This window comes from Colius striatus, chromosome 8 (genome assembly GCF_028858725.1).
Source record: "Colius striatus isolate bColStr4 chromosome 8, bColStr4.1.hap1, whole genome shotgun sequence".
Classification (NCBI taxonomy): domain Eukaryota; kingdom Metazoa; phylum Chordata; class Aves; order Coliiformes; family Coliidae; genus Colius; species Colius striatus.
Window position 1 is genome coordinate 36,694,497 of NC_084766.1, and position 25,896 is coordinate 36,720,392.

The 25,896-nt window shown below is 42.5% G+C and overlaps 1 protein-coding gene across 2 annotated transcripts in view; it reads left to right on the top strand.

Annotated features, from left to right (window-relative positions):
- Nucleotides 1-23,881, top strand: part of DOCK1 (dedicator of cytokinesis 1) — a 285,055-nt gene extending 261,174 nt beyond the window's left edge. For both annotated transcript variants that reach the window (XM_062000751.1, XM_062000752.1), the window contains exons 48-52: nt 255-400; nt 4,512-4,710; nt 9,553-9,706; nt 13,687-13,832; nt 22,517-23,881. In XM_062000751.1, coding sequence (XP_061856735.1) covers nt 255-400; nt 4,512-4,710; nt 9,553-9,706; nt 13,687-13,832; nt 22,517-22,612 — 741 coding nt within the window. In that variant the 3' untranslated portion in view covers nt 22,613-23,881. The remainder of the gene's footprint in view (nt 1-254; nt 401-4,511; nt 4,711-9,552; nt 9,707-13,686; nt 13,833-22,516) is intronic.
- The last annotated feature ends 2,015 nt before the right edge of the window (nt 23,882-25,896 follow it).

The window sequence follows — 25,896 nt, forward strand, 5'->3', positions numbered from 1 at the left end:
AAAGCTCAGATGTAAAAAGCACATTGAAACAAATAAATCTTTTGAATATGTTTAAAATTGTAGAGGTACCTATGAGGACCTAAATATATCTTCCTAGTCCTTGAAAAGGCCTTGGAGTTTGTTTCTTTGTTGTTAAACAGGAGGTCTAGTTAAATAATACAAAGCTACACACAAACGTTGAGCCATTATTTTAGTAAGCAGATATTGACTGGATTGTGACTTGAGAGGTAAGACCCTCTGTTCTTTTCTTGCAGCTTTCAAGTCTGGATGAGAGACGAGGCAGTCGGCCCCGTTCCATGGTGCGATCCTTCACCATGCCGTCGTCGTCCAGACCCCTGTCCGTTGCGTCGGTGTCGTCCATCTCCTCGGACAGCACACCCTCTCGGCCTGGCTCCGATGGGTGAGCAGGGAACAGTGCTTTGGGGCTTATCTCTGCAAAGCATGATCTGCTCTGCACATCAGTAGGTGCTGAGGACTGCCACCACCTCACTCCAGATCTCAGTGTTATCGCAGTGTTACTCCTTCACATCCCACTGACTGCTCTGGCGTGCCATGAGCCTTTGTTTGCCCTCTTTAGGAACTGGGAGGTTTTCTTGGTTGGGTCTTTTCCCAGTGTATTTTATTCCAGATTTGGCTCATCATAATACTCCAGAAGCATTAGTGTGACACAGTGGTGTGACTGACAGGGGGGATGGCCTAATACTGGCAAAAAACCCACCAACTTATAGACACATTTCTCTCAAGTTGTATTCCTTATCCTTTCTTTTAACCAAGATAAAGATAATTCTCTTCTTGCTCATCTTTAAAACAAAGTTAAACAAAACTCCCTAAGCATTCAAATAAAAACCCCCAGACAAACAGGAGATCAATTATCCCCTTGTAAGTATTGCAGGTGTAGTAACTGAGAAGTGATCTTTGATGAGACGTGTGTTCAGCCGGCCCTGTCGCAGTGAGCAGGTGGAGCCTGGGAGAGGGAAGGGATTAGCTAACTGCTCAAGCATTTCTCCTCACTTTTGCTGCCAGAGGAAAAGCTGCTTAGGGCAAGATTGTACTTCAAGAGTTATCAAGATATTTCACATGAGCACTGGGAATTCTGTTGATAAGCCCTGTCGCACACTTGCATCCCTCAAAAGAACACAATAATCTGTTTTCTTTATGGGGTTTCCATGCAGCCTCAGAAGTCACTTCTCCCTCTTCCTCCCCCACAAACATTCCCCTAATCCAGACACTCAATATTTGACGAAGGCTGCTGTTTTTTAAAAGCCTTCTGAAGTGCTTCTGACTTAGAGTTGTGGTAGAAATGTTCGTGCCCCTTGTGCACTTTAGAGAGAGATAGTACCTGACTAGAGAGTAAAAGCGTGAAGTGAAATTGAGTACAGCACCTCAGGACCAACATGATACTTCCCTTGATTGCAAGCAATTTATTCCCCCGTTGGGAAGAAGAGCAAAGAGTACAATTGAGCTCTCATTACATTACCCTCTGTATCGTTACATGGTGAGTCATGTTGGTGTAAATGTAGGACAGCACAGACAATAATGCTTTTGGACTAATTTGACCACGACAGTTGTCTTGCTAGAACTTGGGGGTAGCTACCATCCCAGGACAGTGGGCAACTTCCTTTGTCTCAGCAGAAAAATACTGATTCCTTCCCTGCTTGCCCCCACATCTTTCTCTTTTTGCCTTCAAAATCATTGCATGTCTTTTTCTCTCTCCATTGGATACTGCTTTCCCAATTTCTGCATCTCCATCCCAGCTTTGTGTTTGCATGTGTCATTTAGCAGTTCTGAGGGATCTCATGAGTCTACTCAGTATGTATACTGAAAAAAAAACCTCAAAAAGATCATGATGCAGCTCAGCTCCTGCTCCAAGCCCAGGGAAAAACAGCTGGAATGCATGTGAGGAAATGGTAATGAACTATCATCATGGAGAGGACCTGAAAAAACGCTCATTTGCTTGATCAGTTGACCAGGAGAAGAAAAATCATCATATGTAAATAACATAATGAGACACCTGAAAAACTAAATGGCTGCAAAAGTCGTGTGTGTGGTTGGAAACTTGGAAGAAGTTCACCCGTGTAGCTACCAAGCTGACTGGGTTTATGGTCAGTTTTCCTCTTCATATGTTAACTCTGAGGTTAGAGATGAAGCTGGAAAAAAGACTCAATTACAAATGGAGCCAACAGACTGTCTTGCCCACATCACCCAACTTATATTTAATGCCATCTCCAGCTTCTCCTGCTTTGGAGCTTTTAAACAGTAGAAAACTCAAAGCAGATGCTGGAATAGCGTGTGGTTTACAACTCCCTACGTATAAGGCTCACTCTAAACAGGACCTTGGGTTTATTCACTGCTTAAGATGGGACTTAGAACAAATCTGAGCACTTAGAAGCAGTGGTTGGAGGCAGGAAGGTCCCACTGGGCCTGTGTGATTTGCCATCTGGTGAAAGTCCTGTTGGAGCAGGAGCAGAGCGCGTTAGCCTGTCGTATCACCAACACGTTACATACAAATAATTAATAGCACTAACAATAGTCATGCCTGGGAGGGAAGCAATTAACCATCCTCTGAAGAATAGCAGTTCCTCTTGTAAACTTGCAATCAGCCTGTGAGGAGGCTGTCACTGCCCTCAGCCCAGCAGAGCCTGAGCAGAAGCGGCTAAAATATGCAGTTCAGGTGGCAAAAATACATGGGGTCAGGAGAGCTGTCTTCTGGTCACTCTGATGTGCTTTGTGGCCCCAGGCAAGTCATTGCCCTCCCTTTCCCCTGTCTGTAAGATGGGGTGAAAAACCTTGCTGTTTTGTCTCACAATCTGTGTGATTTTGGTTTTGGTTCTGAGGGTCACAGCGGCTCTGGGGCTGTTGCCACAGGTACTGGTTTGAGCATCTTTCCATCAAATGAGCCAACTTCAGCTCAGAACTGAAGGACCTTTAGTGCTTCAAAGAAACAAACAAACAAAACCTGGGTATTGCTGCTGGATAATGCTGCTAATAGTGGTGATTAGATAAACTTCACTGCAAACTGTCTGAAACCTGAGTCCTCCAGTATTTCCCAGCAGAGGCTGTGGCCTGTACCTGCTGGCATCCCCAGGGCCTGGTAAATACTTTTCCAGTGTTAAAATTTTAAGCAGGTTTCTTTGTTTGGGGTTTTTTGGTTTGGTTTCCATTTTGATGATTTGAGACATCCTCTAGAAATCTGTCAGTATCATTTTGACCAGGGTATGATTTTAGTTGTTTGCGTAGTTTATCATATAAAACACATTCTAAAAGACTTTGTCTAGCTAAGAGTATTTTAGCTCGTTAATAGCTAAATGTCTCTTTACCTTTTACTTAAACTAGTCATTAAAAATAAAGGTGAAATAAGAGACATTCCTTTAAATTACTGAGTGAAAATTAGCTAAGAAGAGTTCCAATGTCACTTAGAATAATGCTTTTCTTACAAAGTGAACACCCTTCAAAAAATGAAGCATTCCCTTAGCAGTTCATTGAACTCCTAAAGGGTTTTTTTTTCCTTTGAATTCAGGAGAAAAAATAGCATTGGACTCTAAAAATTGCAGAGCTCATGGTAGTAATATATCAGCCTTGCCTATAGCCACACACTTGAAGCATTCTGGGTGGGAAAATACATCTGCTTCTTGGAAACTAACTTTGCTCTAACCCTGTCACCTGACTGATTCTTCATTCCTCAGTTTATCTGTAAGATCAGAACAACTAAGCTCAGCCCCCCTGGCTGCCCCTGCCCTGAGCAGAGGTGTGGATCGATATCCTCATGCACACACAAAACCAAACATACACACTCAGGGTGTTACTGGAGACAGGAATGGTGCTTGTGTCTGTGGTTGAGCCTCTATATCTCACACTTTTGTGCAATGTGTAGGTGTTTCCTTTGCACTAAGGATGATCTTGTTTGTTTTTGTGTGACAAGGTGCCATAATTTTGATGAGCTACAAGGATTAGAAAGCACTTCATAGTGTGCATGTTCCCACAGAAAATCACTACACCTCTGCAAAACAATTTCTCAGCTGTTACTCCTTCTCTGGGGAATAAATACATCCTTTTTCTCCACCAACAACAAAAATTCCAAGAGGAACATCTCTTTAATGCATTGTGCAACTCCCCACACTCGTGTAGTGCTGATGTGCGTTGGGCTGTCAGGGGTCTGCTGGCACTCCTGCCCTGCTGGCACAGCATTCACAGTGGGAGTGCTGGATGGGAAACTGCTTGTGGTGTCACGCACATCCAGCAAAACTCAGGTGTTTGTGTAGCTGTAAACCAGTACATTTACTACAAGGCAGGGAAATCCACAATGCTGATCCTTCAGCAGTCCTGCAGTAAATGTTACTGTGAGACAGTTGATGGTTGTTATGACCCTCTGCCCCCTCCTTTTCTCCCTAACGAGCTTTCATGGATTAGCAAAGCATCGTTAGCTCAAGTGAGACTTGGGGAGCTATGGAAATGAAAAGTAGGTGTTTTGAAGATAGTTGTTTATCTGTCTAAGTAACAACAATTTTCTTTAGGTTTGTGCTGGAGCCCCTCCTGCCAAAAAAGATGCATTCTAGGTCTCAGGATAAATTGGACAAGGATGACCTAGATAAAGATAAGAAGGAAAAGAAGAAGGAGAAAAGGAACAGCAAGCATCAAGAGATATTTGATAAAGAATTTAAATCAACTGATATTTCTCTGCAGCAGTCTGAAGCAGTGATCCTGTCAGAAACGGTAACTGTGTTAGCAGTAATGTTTTAGTTCTCTAGTTCTGGGCAATGCTCTTTCTCTTTACAAATAACAATGTTGATTTTTATGGTTTAATTTCTTTTTAACCCCAAAATAGCTTTTAAGGGAATACTCTGCAATGTTAATATATTTGAGAATGAATCGAAGGAAAGCAGGGTTTATTGACAGTGTGAAAACATCGTGGTCTCTCGTATGAAAACCCAAACCTGTATATGAGTATTTGATAAAGGGAACAGATGTTACATCCCAAGTAAAAGAAATGCTGCCAGTTTAGCAGCCTTTTGCATTTGTGCTTCCCAAGAGGTTGTGGTGGGTTTTCTCATTTTTCAGCTGACTACTGCAAGCCATTTTTTCCTTTTGGTGGAAATGTTACAAGGTCATTTTGTGCATGGCAATTACGAATTCTTGAAGGGCTATTTTGAGCAGAAAACCATAAGCAGTTCCACTGCTGGCTATATGTAAGAATATTAACTACAGGGCATATCTGTTAAGCCCTCTCTTCTTGGCTTATATTTAATTCACTCAAAGTGTCCTGAAGGCTGAGGTAACTTGAGAAGTTTCAGCTCTAAAATGGAAAGCAAGTCCATTTGAAGCTGGGGCAGGGAGTGCATGAACTAAGCATAACCTCCAAATCTCTGCCTGGACACCTGTTTGAGGCCAATAGCCTAAACCTTGCCCTTCAGAAATAAATGGAATATTCCTTTAAAAGTTCTTACAAGTACTTGTAGAGCCAGCTTTTAACTCAGCAGAGTCTTTCATTGGTGGCTGTTTTACTTGCATTGGACTTCCAAAATGATTTCTGTCTGACTTGTGACGATTAGGTCCTTTAAGTCTTTCTGTTCATAGCATAATATTACTTAGATGTTCAGACATAGTTCTCTGTTTTCTGGATTTGCTCCTCCTTTTCCATCCAGAGGTGAGCTCAGATGTGTCTTCTGACATCTTGGAAGATCAGACTTGTTCTGTCTGATGTGGCCATAGGTCCAGTATTAGTTCATCAAAAAGCTCAGGTAAAATCCCTTTTGTGTGTCTCAGGCTCTTTCCCGAAACTGCTGAAGATTCCTCTTGCCAAAGGAGGAATCCTCAGTCAGGTGAGCATCTTCTTTAGAGTGTTTTCAGACAGCAAATACATTTTGAGTAGATTTCTGTGTGTCTCATCTATTTGATGCAATGCGTTTAACTCTGCACATTTCAGCAGTTGGCTTTGACTGAGCCTGAATGGTGAGACTTGCACCCACATCTCCTGCAGATGGACTTGCAGAGCTTGTGGGACAAGAGCATTAGCTAGAGAAGAAGAAAGTTGTATTTCAGAGCAGTTCAGTCAGCTGGACTTGAATAAATCCGTAAGACCAGATGGGTGCTGGAGAGCTGGCGGATGTGACTGCAAGGTCGCTGTCTTCTCTGAGAGGTCTTGATCATTGGAGAAGATTGCCTATGACCAGAAAAATGCAAATGCTGGCTTGAAAGGAGGACATGATAACCCTTAAAGGCATATTCCCATTAGTCATCTGAAGAACAAAGATGAGTGAAGCCCAACATTGTTTAACTCGAGTTTTCCACTCTTTCCAGTCAAGAGCTTTCCGTGGATGACTTGTGTGACTAATTTTCCCCTGGTTATAGAGAGGGAGGACAATTAAATGTCAGAATTAGTTACTTACAGTTACTTTGAGCTTCTTGAAATAGATCAATAATATCAAAAGCAGTCTACTGGTGAGAAAAAAAACTCTCTTGAGTATCTGCAAACTACTTGATGCGCTCCAAAATGACCAGGTCCACTTTTAATGCTTGGTGTTAGTGTGGTTCATTTTCTCTTGTAGGTGAAACAGAGGGAACACATTTGAGATTAGTTTACAAGAGTGGCTGTACGGTTCCCACAGCTGCCTTCAGGAGTTTCGGACAGCTAATGTCAAGCAATTTAAACATAAAATTTGTCTTGTTTTAAAACTGTTTCACTCTGGAGATGTGTGTCCCCTATGAATGACCTAAAAGGGAAATTGTTATCTTTTGTGGGTAAGAACTCAGCTTTCCCATTGTTACACTTTTATGGGCTGCACTATGTGCAAGTTCCCTTTTTAAGTTGAAATTGTTCCCAAAGTACTGTTACTGCTCTGTTTTATGAAGAAAAAAGGCATTTTGATTTATCTTGCATTAGGAGCTTGGAAGCAGAAAGAAGCAGGCTTTATTTCATTGATGATGAAACAGAGGAGGAGAGAATTAAGGGGTTTTTTTTCCCCAAAACAAAGTTGGAATCCAGATGTGAATAGAAATGGAAATAAAACCAGATATTTAAAGTGAGATTTTATTCATAAACTGCATTTCAGTAATTTAGTTTATTTAGTGATTTTGGTAATAAACTACTGTTAGTTACTGGATTGTGTGTTACAGTGACTGGATTCCTTCTGCTGAGGATTTTAGAACTCATGATTTTAGAACTGTTGATGGTTCAGTTACAGGATTTCAGTTATTTGGTAGATTCTTAAATGGGTTTTTATTTCTAACTTGTAAGATATTTGGGGATTTTACAGCAGAAAGCATGCACGAATGAATAACATCCAGCTTGCATTTGGCAACACCAGAGCAGTGAAGCCCTTCTTTCCTCCTTCTGCAGCAGACCAGGAAGCTCTGTGGGTAGGAATCATACAATCACAGAATCATTTGGTTTGGAAAAGACCTTTCAAATCATTGAGTCCAACCCCTCCGCTCACCCTGCCCAGCCCACCACTGACTCAGCCTCAGCACCTCAGCCCCACGGCTTTGGGATCCCTCCAGGGCTGGGCCCTCCCCCAGCTCCCTGGGCAGCCTGGCACAGGGGCTGACACCCCTCTCAGGGAAACAGTTCTGCCTCAGCTCCAACCTCAACTTCCCCTGGGGCAACGTTAGCCCATTGCCTCTTGTCCTGTCATTCACTACTTGAGAGAAGAGACTGAGCCCCAACTCGCTACAACCTCGTGTGAGGGAGTTGCAGGGAGTGATGAACTTGCTTACACAGGAGCTTCTCTTTTCCAGTGAAATGAATCATTGTGGAAGAATATAAACCTGACAGTTATTTCATGGGGCTTTTGCCTTTTCTTTACAAAGGAGCATTCGGAGGCTGTTTTGTCAAGTTGTGCGGCTAAAGACTTCTTTCCAAGTTCCAGTGTTCTCATAATGGATTTATTGACTGATCAAAACCCAAGGCCTAATTACACAGATCTTGTACTACTGTGATCTTATCAGAAGATGAATTAGGCGCTTTGGTATGTGAAGATGATCAGTAATGTCTTTATAGTTTCCTAGAGATTTATATCTCCTTTTAAGTATCACATAAACTTCTTCAACATAAATTCTTGTTGTTAGTTCTTTGATTCCATCAGCTGATAGCAAACCTGACTACTGAAGCCAGGTAGTTAACAGACCACTCAAAAGCTTGTGTTAGAATAACAGCCTGTATGTTTTATGGATTTAGTGGCATCTAACATCACTCACTATTGATTTTGCTTTCATTAGACAAAAAAAAACCCCATAGCAATGGGTTGATTATAGATTACTGGTCTCCAAAGAGTTCATGTTCCCCAGCAGAACCGTGATTTATGTGAAGCTTCAAGAGGACCAAGCTTGTCAGTCACAGAAGAAGTTAAAATTCATCTCAGACAAGTAGCTACAGACCAGATTAACTTAGGAACTTGATTCTACTTGTTGGGTTTTCTGTCGATTCTGGTATTGCAGCCTTCCTAACAAATTAGTTTGTTTTCCCTAGTTGCCTTTTCATAATGATATGCCTCTGAGAAAGTGATTACTTTGCCTATCCGTTCTCCTAAAAATATGCTTTAAAAGATCTCGCAAGAAGAAATCTTTAGAGTGTTTAGGACATGAATTTTAATTTCAGGCAGATTGCTGAAGTCTTGGTGGACTTTCAAAACAAAGTTACATACTTTATGGTCATTCCTTTCTTGTGGAAGGGTCTCAGGCACACAACCTTTTATGCAAATCCTTTTAGGGTTTGTTTTCTGCAAGTAAAAGGCAGCACTCATACCTCATTTTAGATTTCTCCTTCACAACATACTTGAAAAAAAAACTTTGTGAAATGAAAAGATTCTTCAAAAAAAACCTGAAGTGCTGCTGGCATTTTGTGGTTTGTCCTAATGCAGGGCTTTCGGTGTAATTCCCCTCTTCACTTTGGGCTACTGCTCCATTTTCTGTGATAAAACATTCCTTTCTTTGCTGTGATTACTAGAAATATGGAGGCTGATGGATGGGTAACAAACAGCAGAGTGCAGGTTTAAACTGGGTGAGAGGAGTCACTGTAACAAAGGTGTGAGTTGCCCATCAGATGACAAGAATCATTTCATGGGGTTTTGGTGGGAAAATTGAAATGGACTGTGAAGCAGCCAGAGCAAAACAATGGGGATGTTTCAGTGAATTAAATACACTAACAGGCACCATCAAGAAAGCGTTTCTGGACAGATGATGTCTTCCTCAGAGAGAGCTGCACTTTGCAAACAAAGGGATACATTTGTACAGGGAAGCACAGCCACAGGAGAGGAGAAGAAAGGTTTTGGATGCTGCATAATCTTGTGTGACGATGCTGACTTCCTTAGCTGTTACTAAGCAAGTGTGTGGGGAATTGGCTCATTGCTTCAGAAAAACACACCAGCCTACAGGAAGGTGTGTGCATTAAATCTCCTTGTGATTCCTGAGGAGAAGGGAAAAACAGTGGAAGCCGTGAAATACCGCGTTAAATCAGAAGTATTGCGTGTTACCAATGCCCTGTGGATGTTTAGGAGGTAGTGGGGGAAATACCCTCTCCTCAGTTACATGTATGCCTTCACTGATTTTGTCCCTGCACAGATCAGCCCACTGAGACCACAGAGGCCAAAAAGCCAAGTCATAAACGTCATTTCAAGCGAGAGGCGTTTCTCGGTGTCGCCGTCACCGCCCAGCTCCCAGGCCACGCCACCGCCTATAACGCCACGGACCAAGCTTTCCTTCAGCATACAGTCCAGTAAGTCTGTCTCTTCAGCTGAGTTGTCCTTCCCTGCCAGACTTTATGCATTGTAGCTTGTCGTGGGGAGATGTGTTTCCCGAGCATCGCATTACACTCAGGTTTGAGTTGGTCTTTTTGCCAGGGCTGTGGGATTGCTTGCAGGAATGGGAACTTAACTCACAACCTCATGCTCCTTGCACTTGCCAACAAAAAGTATGTCAGTGTTGTTGCATTAAGAAAAGTTTGTTTTCCTTTTCAACTGGTCATTAACAATTTCTTATGTATAGGGAAACTGACAAAAATTAGTGTTTCTTGGTTGTATATTGATATTTGGGGTATTTTGGAGCAAAAAGACTGAATAAAACTCATCTTCTAGTGTAATTGACCCTTAAAAGAACTGTTACTTGCTACACAGTGAGTACAAGCCAGAAGGCAAAACAAAAAGTCGGTCTTTTTGATGTGTTTTTTGTTTGACATTGACATTTTTCACTTAATGTTTTCTGTAAAAGACAGTCTATTAGCTTCAGTCCTCAGGAAGCCCTGTTGCAAACCTGTGTGTAACACAACTACTATTTCTTTTGCTGTTTCCCAAGAACTGGTATTTGAGTTTTCAGTTGCTAGCAAGTGACCAAAAAGAGAATCTTTTTGATATGTGTACCCAAATGCTAGCACAGGAGTTAAGAGCTCAGTGGTAATAAAGAGAATATATGAGCACTTTTATTTGTTTTTTTGCACCCTTTTCCACCTAAATAGTGAGTGTTTTGGGAAGTTCTTGTTGCCAATTGCAGGTGTATGTCCTGTGAGCAGAAATGTGTTTGTTTTACAAATCTATAGCAGCAGAATTATCTTCTAATAGGGATGTAGCTTTGTTTTAATGATCCGAAGCTGGAAACCTGTGAAAGAGGGATAAGCAAGTGCAAATCAGTGCAGTGTCTCCTCTGCATAGTCAGACACTGAAAATGAGTATTTTGTAAGAGTGAACTCTCCTTTCTGTACAGTTTTGATAGCCAAAAGCTACCAGGATGATAAAAGATTGAAATACACAGAAGTAGAGTGTAAATACTCCTGCAAAAGATATTCTTTGACTTGGATTATTTCTTCCTGTGTACATTCTATTAAAAGTAACTTGATCTGTGTTTTTAAAATGCATCTGAAGCTATCTCATGTGTTTCTGAGAATATTTATGTCTGTGTGCTGGAGATTTATGGGGGTTACATAAAATAGGTTCAGCTTATTGCAAAATCCACGGGACTTGTCTGTGATGGTTTGAGGAACAGCGGTGATAAATCATTTTGGGAATTCCAAGGAGAAAGAAATTACTTCGGTGCACAAATTGGCTAAAAGCAGTTAATGGGTTGCTAAGCAATACTGCTTGCTTGTTAGCTGGCAGTTTAAGAGAATGGAGTGTAAAATTTGGTCATTAGGTTAAGACAGGAGGAAAGTCATCTAACTGATCCCTTGCCAGCTCAGAAGATGTTCTCAGTGGCACGTGTCCAGCGAGAAATAAGTATTCAGGCCGTAGCAGTCTGATGAAACATCTTGAATAACGACAGCAAACCAGAAATGATGAGTAATTATTCATATAGGGACAGAGCTGGTGAGGTACAGTTCAGCTGCATTGAGCAGGAGAAAATTGATAGATCTGTAGCAAATAGATCTTCTTGAAGCACAGCTGAAAATGACTGAAGGTGGAGTTCGATACCTGTTTCTGCAGTAGGGTAGATGACTCCTGCATTTCATTAAACTCTGTGAGACATTAACTAGTCGAGGCAAATCATTCCTGTCATTATAGAATATTGTTGTGCTACTAAATAGTTTGCAAGACTGAATGCAAATGTGTTGTTAATGTATATTACAAGCTAGTCACGTGGATGGGAATATTCCGTCCACGTTTCCAGGTATTTCTTGCTGTCTTGCAAAAGGATGTGGTTGTGAAGGTGCCACATCCAGGCTGGAGGAACACAGAGGGGGCTGCAGAAAGTTAGAGCTGTAACAGGAGATGGAGAATGTAGAAGAGCAGGATGCAGTTGTATGGACAGTTGGTGACTGTCCAGTTTGTTCAGAGTATTGCAGATGTTCGAGTTGCCTCCACATCTTGATAGTGAAAACGTGGCCCACCTGCCTTTCCATGGGTCTAAAGAAAGGAAGAGTTTCTGTAACTGCTAACACAATTTGTCTTACCATCTTCTTGGTAACACCTACTAGTCAATGTGTAATGGCTTAGATGAAATCAGTAGATACTGTACCATGATGTACGATGCAAAGGTGAAGTGTTCAGGGCAGTTAAATTCACTTTATGTTTGGGTGATAGTGTGTTGTCATTACACTTATTTTCAGTTTCCATCCAAGGTATATAGGGAGACCTAAAAACATGGCTTGCTTACATTAAATACCAAAAAAAGGTTTCCCTTTTCTGAAGCAGGATGCAAAGATCTGCTAAAACCGTAGCTAAAGCTACAACTGTAAAGACAGTGCCATTTTCCAAACATCTGCCAGGATTGTCCCAAACTGCATGGAAAAGGCAAACAAGGACATCGATAGATATGTAGTCATGGGTGAGAGGTGCAGGGTGTATGTCAGGGAGCTTTTTCATGAGGTTTACTGTCTCACATGCCTCTGATCTTTAGATGGAAAGGAACATTCATTCACAGCATCAATATTTACTTACAAATGTGTGGAGTTGTTGTCCAGTTACATGTTTAATGACATGTGCTTAGCAGGAGGAGGTTGTGTTGGAGATATTTAAAGGAAAGTATTATGAATGTTTGGGGAATGGAGAAATCCTCTTTGTGTAGAAAAAGAAGGAGGAAAAACAGGAGCAATGGAAAAATTGATGAGAAGTTCAGGTCCTAGAGGACAAACAACACTTTTCAGTCTGACACAGAAGCCACTGAAAGTTTGAATTCTCTGGATGGAAAATACTTTTCTTCCTGGCCTAGTTGAAAGATCAAGTGAAAGGCTGAAGAGTAAAACGATAGCTTTCAGTAACAAATCAATACAGCCACCTTACAGTGAGATTGTGTCAGTGAGAGGCCATCTTAGAGAAAATAAAAGGACCCATTTTTGTGAGATCTTGATGGGAACCTTGCAATTAAAATATCTGCAGAAACAAGTCTTCCTGTCTTCTCACAAATCATCCTAGGATAACAAAAATAACCCTTTTTCATGTCCTAAATGAAAACACTTCCCTAACTGATCAAAGCCAAATCAGGTTTCATATCTCATAGGGCTCACAGTGGGTTTTGCCTGTGTTAAAATGACTGGATTACCCTAAAATACACTGTGGGTGGATTTCTACACTAAAACCTTTGTATCACTCAGGCCTCGATAAACTTCATTGTCCCTCAGGCTCTTTGCCTTTGCAGCACATAGCTCCTACCATTTATCTGCCAAGAAAAGGGACTTTTCTCTCCCTAAGACAGTAACAATAAATGTTTTGTACTTTCTCTTCCATGATTGTATTTAGTCAACAACTAATGGCTCCTCATGTGTTATAGTTACCTGGAGTTTGAAAGGTTTTTTTGAGAGAGATGTAGTTAATTACAAGCTTTGATTTGTGCATTTTGTTAACAAGAAGCTTTTATTTTACTGGGGGCAGTTACAAAACGTCTATTGTGTGTTAATGTGCAAGGTGCAAATGCAGCTGGGAAAATTATATTTGCTAAGTGATGAATATTTTGGCGTGAAATCACAAGTAAAAATTATTTTCTGTTGGAAAGAGGGGATCATTGAAGTGTTTTGAGCCTATCCCAGCATTTAGCCCAACGTGACTCCACAGTGCGTGCTTCCCTCGATGCGGGGGTTGGCTCGTTTGTTCTGCTTGCCTTGGAAATCCCTTATTAGATGAACTGCAGATAATTACAGAGGCAGAGAAGAGCAGACAAAGGTCTGGCATGTGCAGCGTTCTCGCAGTAGCAATGCTGTAAGAGCTGGTGCAGCCTGGATCTTTGGATTTGGTTCAGCTGTTGAAAGAGTTAACTCGGTGTTGGTTTTTACAGATCTGGAGCTGAACGGTATGTCGAGCTCCGACATCCCCGACGTCCCTCCTCCTCTGCCTCTCAAGGGAAGCATGGCTGATTATGGGAACCTCATGGAAAATCAAGACTTGATCAGCCCCACGACCTCCCCCCCTGCCCATCAAAGGGTGAGTCCCGGAGAGGATGGTGATTTCCTGCGGTTTGCTTTGCTTTGCACCGTCCCCAGCGAAGTGCAGTCGAGGGATTCCTGCGGTTGCAAGCAAGGGTCTGGAGCGAGGGAATGGCATCTCTCAGTAGGACCGACCTGAAGGCAGGCTGCGTTCAGTCTGGTGGAGAAGATGAAGCAAAATGTTGCTAGCTGTGTTGGTCAGGGAGCTTTAACTGACAGGATGTAGTCTCAGCGGCAAATTAGATTTAATAGCCTTTCAGTCCTGTCTCAGGAAAGGAAATAAAACGTGGACCTGACATATTTCCTTTCTGGATCTCTGTTCTGCCAGCGCTCCATCGCCACTCATTTCCTCCAGGCAAGCACACATGTCCCCTTGGAGGGATGGAGCTCAGCAACTCCTCATCATCAACGGGGTTTTCAGCTTTCTGGAGGAAGCACACTTTCTCAGCATCGTTTCCTGTAGCCTGCAAGCCTTTAAAAACCATTTTGTCCTTTTCTTTAAAGCAATACTTCTGAGAAGGACCATTTGTTTTCTTTTTAAAGAAAGAAAGATGTTTAAAGAGGTTTGGTGGGTTGACCTTGACTTTGCTTTTGCCCAGCAAAGCCAGCAAACCACCTCCAGCGTGGGTCCGCAGGTCCTGCCAGGAGCCTGCTGCAGTGAGGGTTTCCCGTAGAGTCATTGACTTGGAAATGTGTGACTTTGGCCGAGCTGTTACTCTGTGCAAAAATTCTCAGCAGCAGTGATTCTTCTGTGTTTGCAGAGGTTTCTTCCAGGATTTCTCTGAGGTTCATCATTGAAATGAAACTCTGTTGAGTAGTTTGCTTTACAGTATGTTTCACGGGTAGAGGAAGCATTTCTAGTCTCAGCAGAGAAACAATCAGGCAGGAATTCGGTCCTAACTCAGGGTATAGTTTTGTTTAACAGAAGCTATCACATGCATAACAGTACACAAGCCCAGCTTTTTCCATGGCTGAGATGGCACCTGCTTTTGCAAGAATGTCCCGTATTTTTTATCTATTTTCAATATGAATATAGCTATTTATATAATATCTATCTTTATTTATAAATATATCTTTAAAAGCCCAAACAGATAAGGGAGTAACTTCAGGAATGTGAGCAGTGTTACTCAGAACACCATGTTCTACTGATTATATGCTAGTATGGAAAAATTCTCTATTCCTCTCCTCTCTTCCATCGTTCTTCCCCGTGGCTGGATGCTTTTAGTAACTACACTCACTAATGTTCAGTGGGGGGAACTCTTTTCCTCTCATTTCCATCAAAATATACTGAGCTTTTACCCATTTCCCTGGCTTCTCTGTCTCTGTCAGGGGCCAGCTCTTGCTTGACCTGAGCACAGACCTCTTAAGTGGAAAACCACAGAATCTACAGGAGGGCTGCCAGGAGTTTTGTCAAAGGAATCCATCTTCATGAAGAAACCTGAGAAATTCAAATTAGGTCTCAAATTTCTTGATCTCCTTCCTGCATGAGTTCCAGAACAGTAAATTCATTGTGTGTGATATGCTGTAAGCTTTAGGCCATGGTGCTAGCTCGGGATTGGTAACGCAGGGTCCGTTTTCAAAAGGCTCTAGATGATGACGTGATAAAACACGTGGTGAGAAGTAAAACCCCAAGAGCTGGCTTCCTTTTCCCTTCCTTGCAAGGCTGTTTGGAGGGATCTCCACTTGGTAGACAAATGCTAGGTGTTTACTGTACTACCTGCAAACGGCATCGTGCTGTGATGGTTGGAGCCCAGGCCTGAGGAGGACTCAGGTGCCAGCCTCAGTCTGTACCGTGTTGTTTAACATCTGGTGTTGAAGTGCCTCAGGATGTAGGCATGCTTTAGACATGCAGTCAAATATAGGCTGCATCTCCTTAGCTAGCTGTCCCAAATTTTCTTGAGCTTGTTCTTTCTTCTGTATCTTTATAAACATTCCAAGATGAGGGAATGTGTTTTCAGAGTCTGGAAAATGGGATCTAAAGCAGATTGGTCACAAAGCCACGTGTGTTAGTCTTTGAATTAGTTTAAGAAAGGCCTCTGTTCTTCTAACCATCACTTTATGCATTTATTTCATCAGGCTTGTAGGAAGGAAAGCTGATAAAGAACATAAAGAAAATGAGTAGTGCTGGGCATGAAAGATCAGATGGGTAAATTTTTATGTCTGATGTGATTAAAGCCTACTCCAGAGTTTTTAATGCCTTGTGTTTCATGGGTCAAATAGCTGCATACTTCTTAACTATAATTCTCTGCCTAGTAAACTGATCATCTTTTAAATTACAAGGGCTTTGTAACAGTGAAGAAAAATCAGTAAAAAGTATTATAGATAAGATTATCTTGGTAGCTTTTAAACTGGAAATATCTCCTTGGATGAGGATATTATTACATTGTTCAGTCTTGTCTTGCAGTCAGTTATGAAAACCAAAAACAGTGCTGCAGTGACCTGAAAAGCATGCAGTGATAAATGCATTAAATACTTCAAACTGCAGGCAATAGTGTCTGAGATGGTAATCTTAGATTACTTGGAGTCCACTGGTCTGCCTTAAGTCTTTTATCCATGTGATCATCTTAATTTTCTGATGGTCTCCTTATTTGTTGTTAACTGCGAGACCTTTGTATGTATTTTTTTGCACTGGATGATTTGTTCTGCTAAAAATGTTCTTAATAATATATGGGAGCATAAAAAAAGAGAAGTCTACGACTCCTGCAAGGATTATTATTACATCAAGGGATTCCTTTAGGCATCTCTTTATGGGTTCATCTATACCCTTGCATACAAATCAACTGCCTGCTTAGTATTCACAGCGAGAAGGGGAACTCAAAGAAAATAGACAAAGGAGCACTCACATTTATAATATTGGCTATAACACTTACTAAGCACCACATAATGCTTTGGATGAGAACATCTCGATCAATCTGGCATAGATAGAGCCCTTGGCAAGGAGGGACAGCAAGGCTGAAGCCCTGTGTGATATGAAGCCCAGCACGGTCTCACGTGGCTGATGGCGACGGCGCTTAGTTTGACTCTCTAGGATCCCATTGCATGAGAAGCATTCAGACTGGTTATTGGGATATAGTGGAAGAGTTGACACAGAAGGGAAAACAAAAGGGAATTTTTCATCCTGCAGTGCTGGTCTCTTACATTAGCTGCAGTGAGCAAAAAATGACCTTAACAGCTTCAGCAAACATACTGTCCTCATGTCGAGAAAGAGTTGAGGCTGGAAAAATGGAGGCAGCATCAAATCAGGGAGCACTGCTTCAGGGCTTGCAATTGTTCCTTCTCTAACGTTATCTCTCAGGAGAAAACCCTTCCTGAAGTGCCCCACGCAGACCCCAGGGTCTGTGCTCCCAGAGCCAGGGCTGGATGGGAGGTCTCACCTGCTGCTTTGGTGGCCCAAGGCTCGCCACCAGCCTGCTCACCACAGCAGCGGGAGGGCAGTCATTGAGAACATCGTCCTGTGAAGATACTGGGGAAAGTGAAATCAGAACAAGTGCATTATGAATCCATTATATTAAGTCAGAAAGGTGCCTTTGTGAGCTACATTTGCTCACAAATGGCAACCAACGTCTCCTCTTTGGTCTGATACTCCAGATTTTTAACACACAGGCTCTCTGACCAAAGGCTTGCCACGATGCATAGGAGTGTATAATGTGCCCAAAAGGAAAAAGAATGAATTGATGATAGTTTCTGCCTGCTGGAGATGGGAAGCATTGCAAGCCCACCTTGGCTGGGCTGGGGTTTGGTGGGTTAAGCTCTTGCCAAGCAAAGAGCTTCTAAAAGGCTCACAACCACTTCTTCATAAGCCTCAAAATCAATGGGCTGCCACCCTTTATTGCAGGATTCTGAGTGAAAAATGTGTTCTGCTGTCTGCCCAGAGACACAGAGCCCGTGATGTGTCCCTGAGCAGTGCCCCTGCTGTGGTTTGGGCGCAGGCCGTGGCCCTGCCCTCAGCGCTGCGCAGGATCAGGCCGCGGGTTCTGCTCCAGACAATTGGTCGTACGTTTGGTTATTGCTCTCACAGGGCCTGGGCCTGCACTGAGACATAAGAGTTTCAGTCTGGAATCTAAACCTAATTCTGAGGGTATTGCTCATAACTCTTGAGGTCTGTTTATGTACAGACCAGAGCAGAAAAACAGTGCTTTTGAAAATCGAGTTAGCCAGCACGGTCTGAAATACTAATAGCCTCCCCATGCAGAAATGTGGTTTAACAGAGGGAAAATCACATTAGCCGTGCTCTAGAGCAGCTGGCACACACCAGGGGCAAAGTCCTCCCCACATGAGGGGTGCAGACCTCTGCTAGGTCCAGCTTTCCCATCACCCCTGCAGGAACATCTCTCCAGGGAATGCCCTATCACAGCCCCAGCCAGGGTCCTGCCAAATAACCTCTTGGGGAAAAGCTGAGGTACTGATTGGAAGCAATTGCATGTTGCCCATTTTGAGGGATCTGTCGTGTTGCCCAAGGAGGGGGATACTTTGCACGCAGCAGATGGGAGCACACAGAGTATTGCTCTGCAGAAGGACTCTTTAAAATCACTTTCTCTTGTCAAAGTGCGCTCCAGCAAGGACAGTTACCGGCTCAGATACGTGGCCAAATGAGACTCTGATAGATGAAGTATGAGAACAAAGTTTAAACAGTCATTGTAATGCTGTTTACCTGCAGTATTTTCCACTTAACTTTGTCCCCTGAGTCAAACAGCCAGTTAGCTTAAACTGCCTATAATTTGGTTTAAATCAGCAGAGTTGAGTTGATCCTCTCTGCTGATGCATTCTCACTCTTTCAGAATGGGAGTGTGATTCTGCCAAGACCTCACATCATGTGTGGTTGTCCGTTGCAGATATCAGGTAAGCAAGGTGCTGCTTGTCAGGCGACTGGGCTAAAAGGTACGATGTAGGGAAGCAGGAGCAACTCAGAGCTCAGCATCTGAAAGTCTTTACACAGTCCCATGTAGCTGATAGCCTATTTACATCTCCTTTCTACTGCTTCTGACCTAATTAGATCTGGTAATCCTTCAAACTAAAGTGCTTTTCATTGAATCTCTGTAGTTTGTCATATAGATGACCATTTAATTCCAAAGAAAAAAGACTTACACAAGAAGAAATCTCTTACAAGGACCAGGTTTGGGAATCAAATTTGTTTGATTTTTTCATTTTCTTGACTTTTTAATAGTATTTTCTGATTTTTAAAGAAGCAACATTCTCATATCTTATTTTGTTCCTTCAGGGAGTGGAAAAGAAAGCATTTATTTCATCTTCTTTAATTGATTTTTACTGCATCCTGGATGTGTACAGTGTAGGATGGTTTATATCCGTAAGAGAATGGAGACAAATGTTTTTAAACCTGTTTCTTTTCTGTGTCAGGGGAAAAAAAAAAACCAAACAAACAAATGGGAGCAATTTCATGTTTGAAGCAGAAGGAACAGATTGCTTCTGTGTTGCAGATGTGCCTTTTACATAAGGTTTCTGCTTCCCCTGAGGTACCCATGAGTCAAGGATTCTGCCCAAAATAGGTTTGAATGTGACCCAGCAGTCTCGTATCATTTTGTCAGAAAGTAAGAGAATGCTTCAAGATGTAGTGGGTTCACAGTTAACCACTGAAATATAAACATCAACTCTGCAAGGCAGTTCTTAATTAAATGTAAAATCGAGGGAAACTCTCGTGTTCCAAAGTTTCTAAGGAGAAGCGTAGCAAAAGTGAACGTCGTAAGCCTAATAGTCATACTCTGAGTATGATACTCAAGGAAGAGAGGAAGCATGCTTGAGTTTCTCCTGTGCTGGAATAAAAAGGAGTGTGTCTCAGCCCAGGGAGTGCTGGTTGGATTTGGAGTTGCACCAGTTCCATATAGACACGTTTTGGCATGCAGGTTCCTCCATAACGCTGCCCCGACACGCATTACACGTCCCACTTCATATATTCACTGGTAGCTTATTCTATAAATGAACTCGGACTAAATTTATCCAACTTTCTAATGGAAATTGTAAATTCAATTATAATAATTATCTACCTATCTCTGTTAATCCTCTCTGCCTAATTTGCTTGCAGAACCTAAGCTCTGGTAGGTTTTGTGCTTGTTATTTATAGCGTATATACTTAGCTGCTTCTCATTGTATTTGCATTGTATCTGTTCTTCAGAAGCAGGTTTTCAGGGATAATTTGATTGTTCTCTGATCAATATGAAGGGCTCATTTGTTTGAGAAATGCCTTTGATCTGATTAAATTGAGAATTATAGGCAGTGTGCTGGTATTTAAATTCAGAATGGATTTGCACAAATGATGCTATCAGCAGAGTTCTCTTTTTTCCCTCATGATAAATAGAAAATTAAAGATACCATCTGAGGGCAAAGCACTGAGGACATTTTTATGCTGACTATTTTAGAGGGGCACCTGGTTTAGTTATGAAAGTAATGTCATCTCCAGGAGGGGTTCTTGCATGTTTTATGCTGATGTTCTGCAGGCCACCAGCATTTAAGTTTTTCCCAGAGCCCCTGCCTGGATACATGACTGGTAACTAAGCAGTTTCCCAGAGAGATTGAAACCTGCAGATCACCATTGAATGTGTGAAGCTAAATAACGTTGTTAGTCCAGCTCTTACTCAGGTGCCTTAACTTACCAGGTTAAGACAAATATTTGGCCAGGTAGAGGAAATATTTGATGGTGCTGACTGTAATACTCAAGAGACAGATCACACGGTGACATTTTAATGTAAAGAAACAAAACCAAACCAAACAATCCTGCAGTTTTGCACTGGGTAAATGAAAACTCTTACTTTATCTGCTTTTTGTATTAGTCTGTTAAGTCAGGAACAAGTAGTGCACAGTCTTGAGCCTGCTCTGGGCAATTAACGCTGCTGAGTCAGCAGGGTTTGCTTGAAGTGTGTGTTTCAAGCAGCAGTGCCCTTTCAAGGCTCAAACCTTTTAATAACCTGATTGTTTCTTCAAAAGAGCTGGGGTAAGCTTCAGCCAGACTGTAAACACGAAACTCACCATTGCCAAATACATTCAGTGCTGTCCTCAGTGATGTGCAGGAAGCTTTCCCTGGTAGCCAGGACACCTCTGGGCTCCAGTGCCTTGCTCTTGGACCAGAGTTTCTGCTTCAGTAGCAGATTAAAACCAACTGATTTCTGAGTTGCACTTTGCCAAGGAGGAGGGTGAGAGCTTGCTTTCACCATGTTGGTGATGCAGCTGGAGGGGCTGGGGAAATGCAGAGAGGAGTCTTCGTCATGGCTGAGCGGAGAGACAAGCTGAGGGCATGGCTTACCTGAGGAGTTTGTGATCCCTGTTTGTTTGCCACAGGAGAGAGCTGTGAGGAGTGAAACAGATTGGAAAGTGTTTCCTTCCAGGTGGGACACAGTAAGAACATTCCAGCAAAAATCCATCTTTCCTGTCCGTGCCAGCAGGCAGCCTTACCTTCCTATGTGTTCCACAATTAGTAAAAGTACTGGGCAACAGCTCTGGATTTATCACTTTGCTCTGTCTTAAAGCCTGCTTTCAGCTACCTTCAAAATACTTGTTTCCTTCTACTCTTACACATCTCTGAAAACTCCCAGTCACTAGGCTGCAGGAGGGTGAGGAGGCTCTCCAGGCTTTCTTCTGGCACACAGCAGAGGAAAGGCTTAAAATGTCCTGGCATCACCCTGAACTGCAATTCCTTTTGTGTATATTTTAAAAGGAACAGTCTTGTTTCTTATACACTTTCACGTGGTTTAGCAGTTGCTTGTATACTGTGACTGAGATGTCATCAGTTGTTTAGTCCAAGCAGTGCATCCAACATAATGCTGAGGCTTTTCAGAGAACTCCTCTTGTAATGGTGGTCAAAGAATTTTGGCAGTGTTGATGTGCATCATAGAGTTTCTAGTGTTAGTATGTGGAGTTTATTACAGCGTGGGTGATGTGGGATGAGTACAGTGACACACAAACAAGTGGAAATGAAAAAGCATCATTATGCTTAGAGGGAAACAAAAGGGGGTGACTGGCTGGGAGAGAAAGAATCTTAGGGAAGAAAAACCAAAACCAAAGCAGCATTTCTGAGCTGGGACAGTGCAGTACAGCCTGAGTGCAATGGTGAGGAAAATGTGGTGGCTGCATAAGCACTGTACTGTAGACAACCTGACTCCAGTGCAAACCCCCCGCTGGAGCAGGGCTGCCTGGAGTTCTCAACAGCCTGGAGTTTTGGTTTGGATATTTTAAATAGAACTGAATGTATACTAGTAAAGTGTAAGTTTCTTATCTCTTCAAGTGGTGTTGGGTTTTTATTATTGTTTGTGTTCTACATGTGCAAGCTACAGAACTGATGGAGAAGCAATGAAGCTGTTGCTTCATCTCGGCTTTTCAGCTCTGCGGTGCACAGAAGCTGCGGGCAATCAATACAGACCAAGAAATCAATACCCTATCATGATATAAAGCGGGGAATTATAAACTTCTCCAGTGCTTTCAAAAGATTTTTCCTGAAATACTGAGCTAATTAATCATGAACCCTTGAGAGATTTTGTCATTGTCAAAAGTAAAAGTTAGATTTTAAGCTCATAGCCGAGAGCATTCTGTGTTCACAGCAGCGAGTTCTGCGGGGAAGCTTTAGGAGTCACGGGGCTACAGGCTTACCCACTGCCTCTCACTGTTACATGTGAAACACCAAAGGTCTCAGAAATGCACTCCTTGCTAACAGGGTCTATCACTATTGATTCCTTGCAGCACCTGCCGCCTCCGCTCCCCAGCAAGACTCCCCCACCTCCGCCTCCAAAGACAACTCGGAAGCAAACGTCTGTTGACTCTGGGATTGTCCAGTGAAGAGGAAGCGGCTTTTTTATTTGTCTCCAAAGATAAAGCTGTAACAATTCATTTCCCCAAGTATTTTATGGCATATCATGTTTACCTCATTCAGGCCTGCAGTATCTAACATTTAGTGCAATGACTCTAACTCTGTAAGAAATCCATCTCTAGCCGTGTGTCGGAACCAGCACTACAGCACCCCATCTTTCTGGGGTCATTGCCTCCCAGGACTTGAAAGAAATCTGGATTTCTACTTGAGACCAGGAGGTGTTCATCAACTGACAGCCCCCTCTCTTCCTAAACCTCCTCCCTGCTTGTTCTGAATAACTTCAGGCACATAGGTAGCTGTGGAGATTAAAATGAGATTACTTTGTACCTAAAGCGTTTAGGTAGCCATGGAGTTTTAAATGAGCTGAGCATTTTGTCCCTAATCTCAGTGTAGATAGGAATGGATGAGGATATTCACATTGAATTGGATGCACGTTGGAGGAGGCTTCACAGTAAGGAGAAGCTGCCATAGGATTTCCCCAAATAACGGCTCTGCCCAGGGCTAAGAATCAGACACGGTTTATTTGTGACGTGTGCCTTCTCCTCACTTGTTCTGCATTACAAATAAACTCACTGCTAATGGGCTGTGTAAAAAAGTAATCACTGGTGATCACTCATATCCATTTGCATTCGGTTGGCCCTTCATCTGGGTGTTGATCAGTGGGCAAAGCCAGGAAGACTTTTAGCTGCTGATGGGCATGAGCATATAGGAAAAGAAACAGAGCAGGCAGATGGGAGACTCCTGGTCATTCTGAACCCAGGGCTTGAGTCCAGGAATGAGAAGAGCTTTTTCTTTTCGTCCTTAATGTGTAATATTTCATGTGGATTAGGATGAACTGAGTGGAATCACTTTGTCCTTGTGCCATCATTCTGTACAGCGTTTGTATATATGATGGTTTTTAGAATGTTTTAATTTTTATGGTGCCTGCTTTTCATGTAATAATGAGTCCATGTACCTGCAAGGAATGCCTGACGTGTTTTTAATGTCCTAATTGCTGAAAGTTTAAAAGCAAAGCTTTTCTTTCCCCCCCCCAGATATTAGTCTCTGAGAAATATTGGCCAATGATGGGATGGAGGGAGGCAGGAAACTAACTTTATACTGTAGCATTTTGTATTGTCATGACACTTTTGTTTTTTACTATCTACAATCTTTTTACTCTCACTGTAGATTGTTTTTAAATATACCACTGACTCAAAACAAATAAAATACTGTTTTAAAAACTTGTCTAAGAAAATGAATACTTATCCTTGATCTTTGCAATGCTCACTGCAGTTTCAGGGGCTGTTGCACTCCATAGGGGACTGCATGTACTCTTACTTTTTATCTGAATGATTTCGAGGAGTCTTTCCTTTTACTGGTGTGCTTGTTCCTGCAGGTGTGGACTACTGAGATAAAACAAGCATCACCACTGGAAACATCCATCTTTGTGTGCTGTCAGTATTCATAATGATAGCTTACTTTTCCGTAAGTTATAAGTTATCTGTTGCTGAACGCTTCAGAAAACAGATGAAGCTTAGGTGACATTTCCTACCTGAAGTAGCTGCTACGTGATGCAAGCAGAAGGCAGAGGCCTGACTTATGCAGCAGAGCCACAATGATGTTCTCATGAAGGCAGAAAGATTACCCTTCTCCTCACAAGTGGCTCAAGTAGTCAATGAGCTGTTCTCATCAGTTTGCCTTCAGCCACTGTGTCACTCTGGATCGAATGAACACACTTTTTCTTGCAATGTGAGATAACTCCAGCTACCAGAACAGCTCAGAATTTCCTGTTAGGTATTGCCCTACAGTTCCCTATCTGTTTTGTTATTGGTATAATACCCCTTCAAGAACAGGCTGCAAGGGCTTCTTAGCTACAGTCGACCAGATATTCTTTCCCTAGACAATCAGTAAGGTATTACAACTTTAATTCTGTAAGTCTTTAATTCAGAGTTGCTTTAGAGACCACCCTTGTTCCTGTGTGGGACACTGCTCCAGGATGCTGGTGAGTTTTCCTCTTTTCTGTTCCATTTGCTTTCTGAAGGGTGGGAAGAGGCTTTCACACAGACCTTTAACTGGGTGCTTGTAAGTTGTATCTCTGATAATGTGTTTGTTTTCACACGTCCCTAGCAAATTCCTGTGCTCGTGGAAGTGTTATAATTTGGCCCTGCCAGACTCTTCAAACAAGAGCTGCATTTCCAAACTGGTCTTGCAGCACAAACTCTAAATCTCATTTGTGTGGATGTTTTACAAACACACAAGCTGAGACTGGGAATTGAAAATCAGACTTTTGGGCCCAAATTGTCACCATTTTTACAATCTATCAGCTCCTAGGCTGTAACTCCCTATAATACCCAGCCAGAACGAATCATTACCCTTCTCAAAATGGTGTAAAAATACACTTCAGCAAATCCAGAAGCTGATTGAGTGACAGTCTGTAAGCAGTGAACAGTGCTGAGGAGGCTGTTAGCTTTGCTACAGGACACTCCCTCCCATTGTACGCCAGTGCCGTGGTGTCAGAGCATCCCAGTGCAGTGGGAATTGCTCGTGACATTGTTTGCCACAAGGCTGAGTGAGTGCAAAGAGCTCGATGTGAGGCAATACAGAAAAATGAGATGGTTTGATTTTAACCAAAATGACATCACTTACTCTGTCCTGCTGTTGTTCCCCCAGGGTCAAGGCACGTGTGTCCAAGGTTGCCTGAGGTGATGCAGAGGACAAGAGGTGCCTACTGTGAAGTCCGTGTCCTGTCTCCTGTGCTGTTCTGAGGTTGGTGAAGATGTGCTTGTTGTGGGTTGTGCCCTTGGTTGCCTTTGGGAGTTGGCAGCGGCTCTGATCTCATGTCTCTTTAGTCTGTCCTGTTTCTGTGGGAGTTCATTAGGCAGCACTCAGAGTATTTGATGTCTGTTCTCCCTGCCTGGTGAGGGTGCTGTACAGTTTCAGTTCTGCTCTTCATCTACCCACTATCATCCCTCAGTGGCCTCAGTGAGTCTTGGTTTCCCTACCTCGATGCCTCAGGTAGCTGGGATTGGGATGACCCTGGTCCAGCTGCCACTGGTTTATCCCGCTGCCAGCTCTCCATGCCCAAAGGTCCCCATTTAGACATCATTCAAGTCAGTATTTCTGTGATAGGAGGATGCTGAAGGAAGGCTGCTAGGAAAGGTGATCCCTCCATGTCTTCCATAATAGACCTTTTCCAAGGCATTAGTATCCACAGGGGCAGGTTTTCACCGTTTGAGTGCTACTGTTCAGGGATTAACCTCTGCCTAAATGCCAC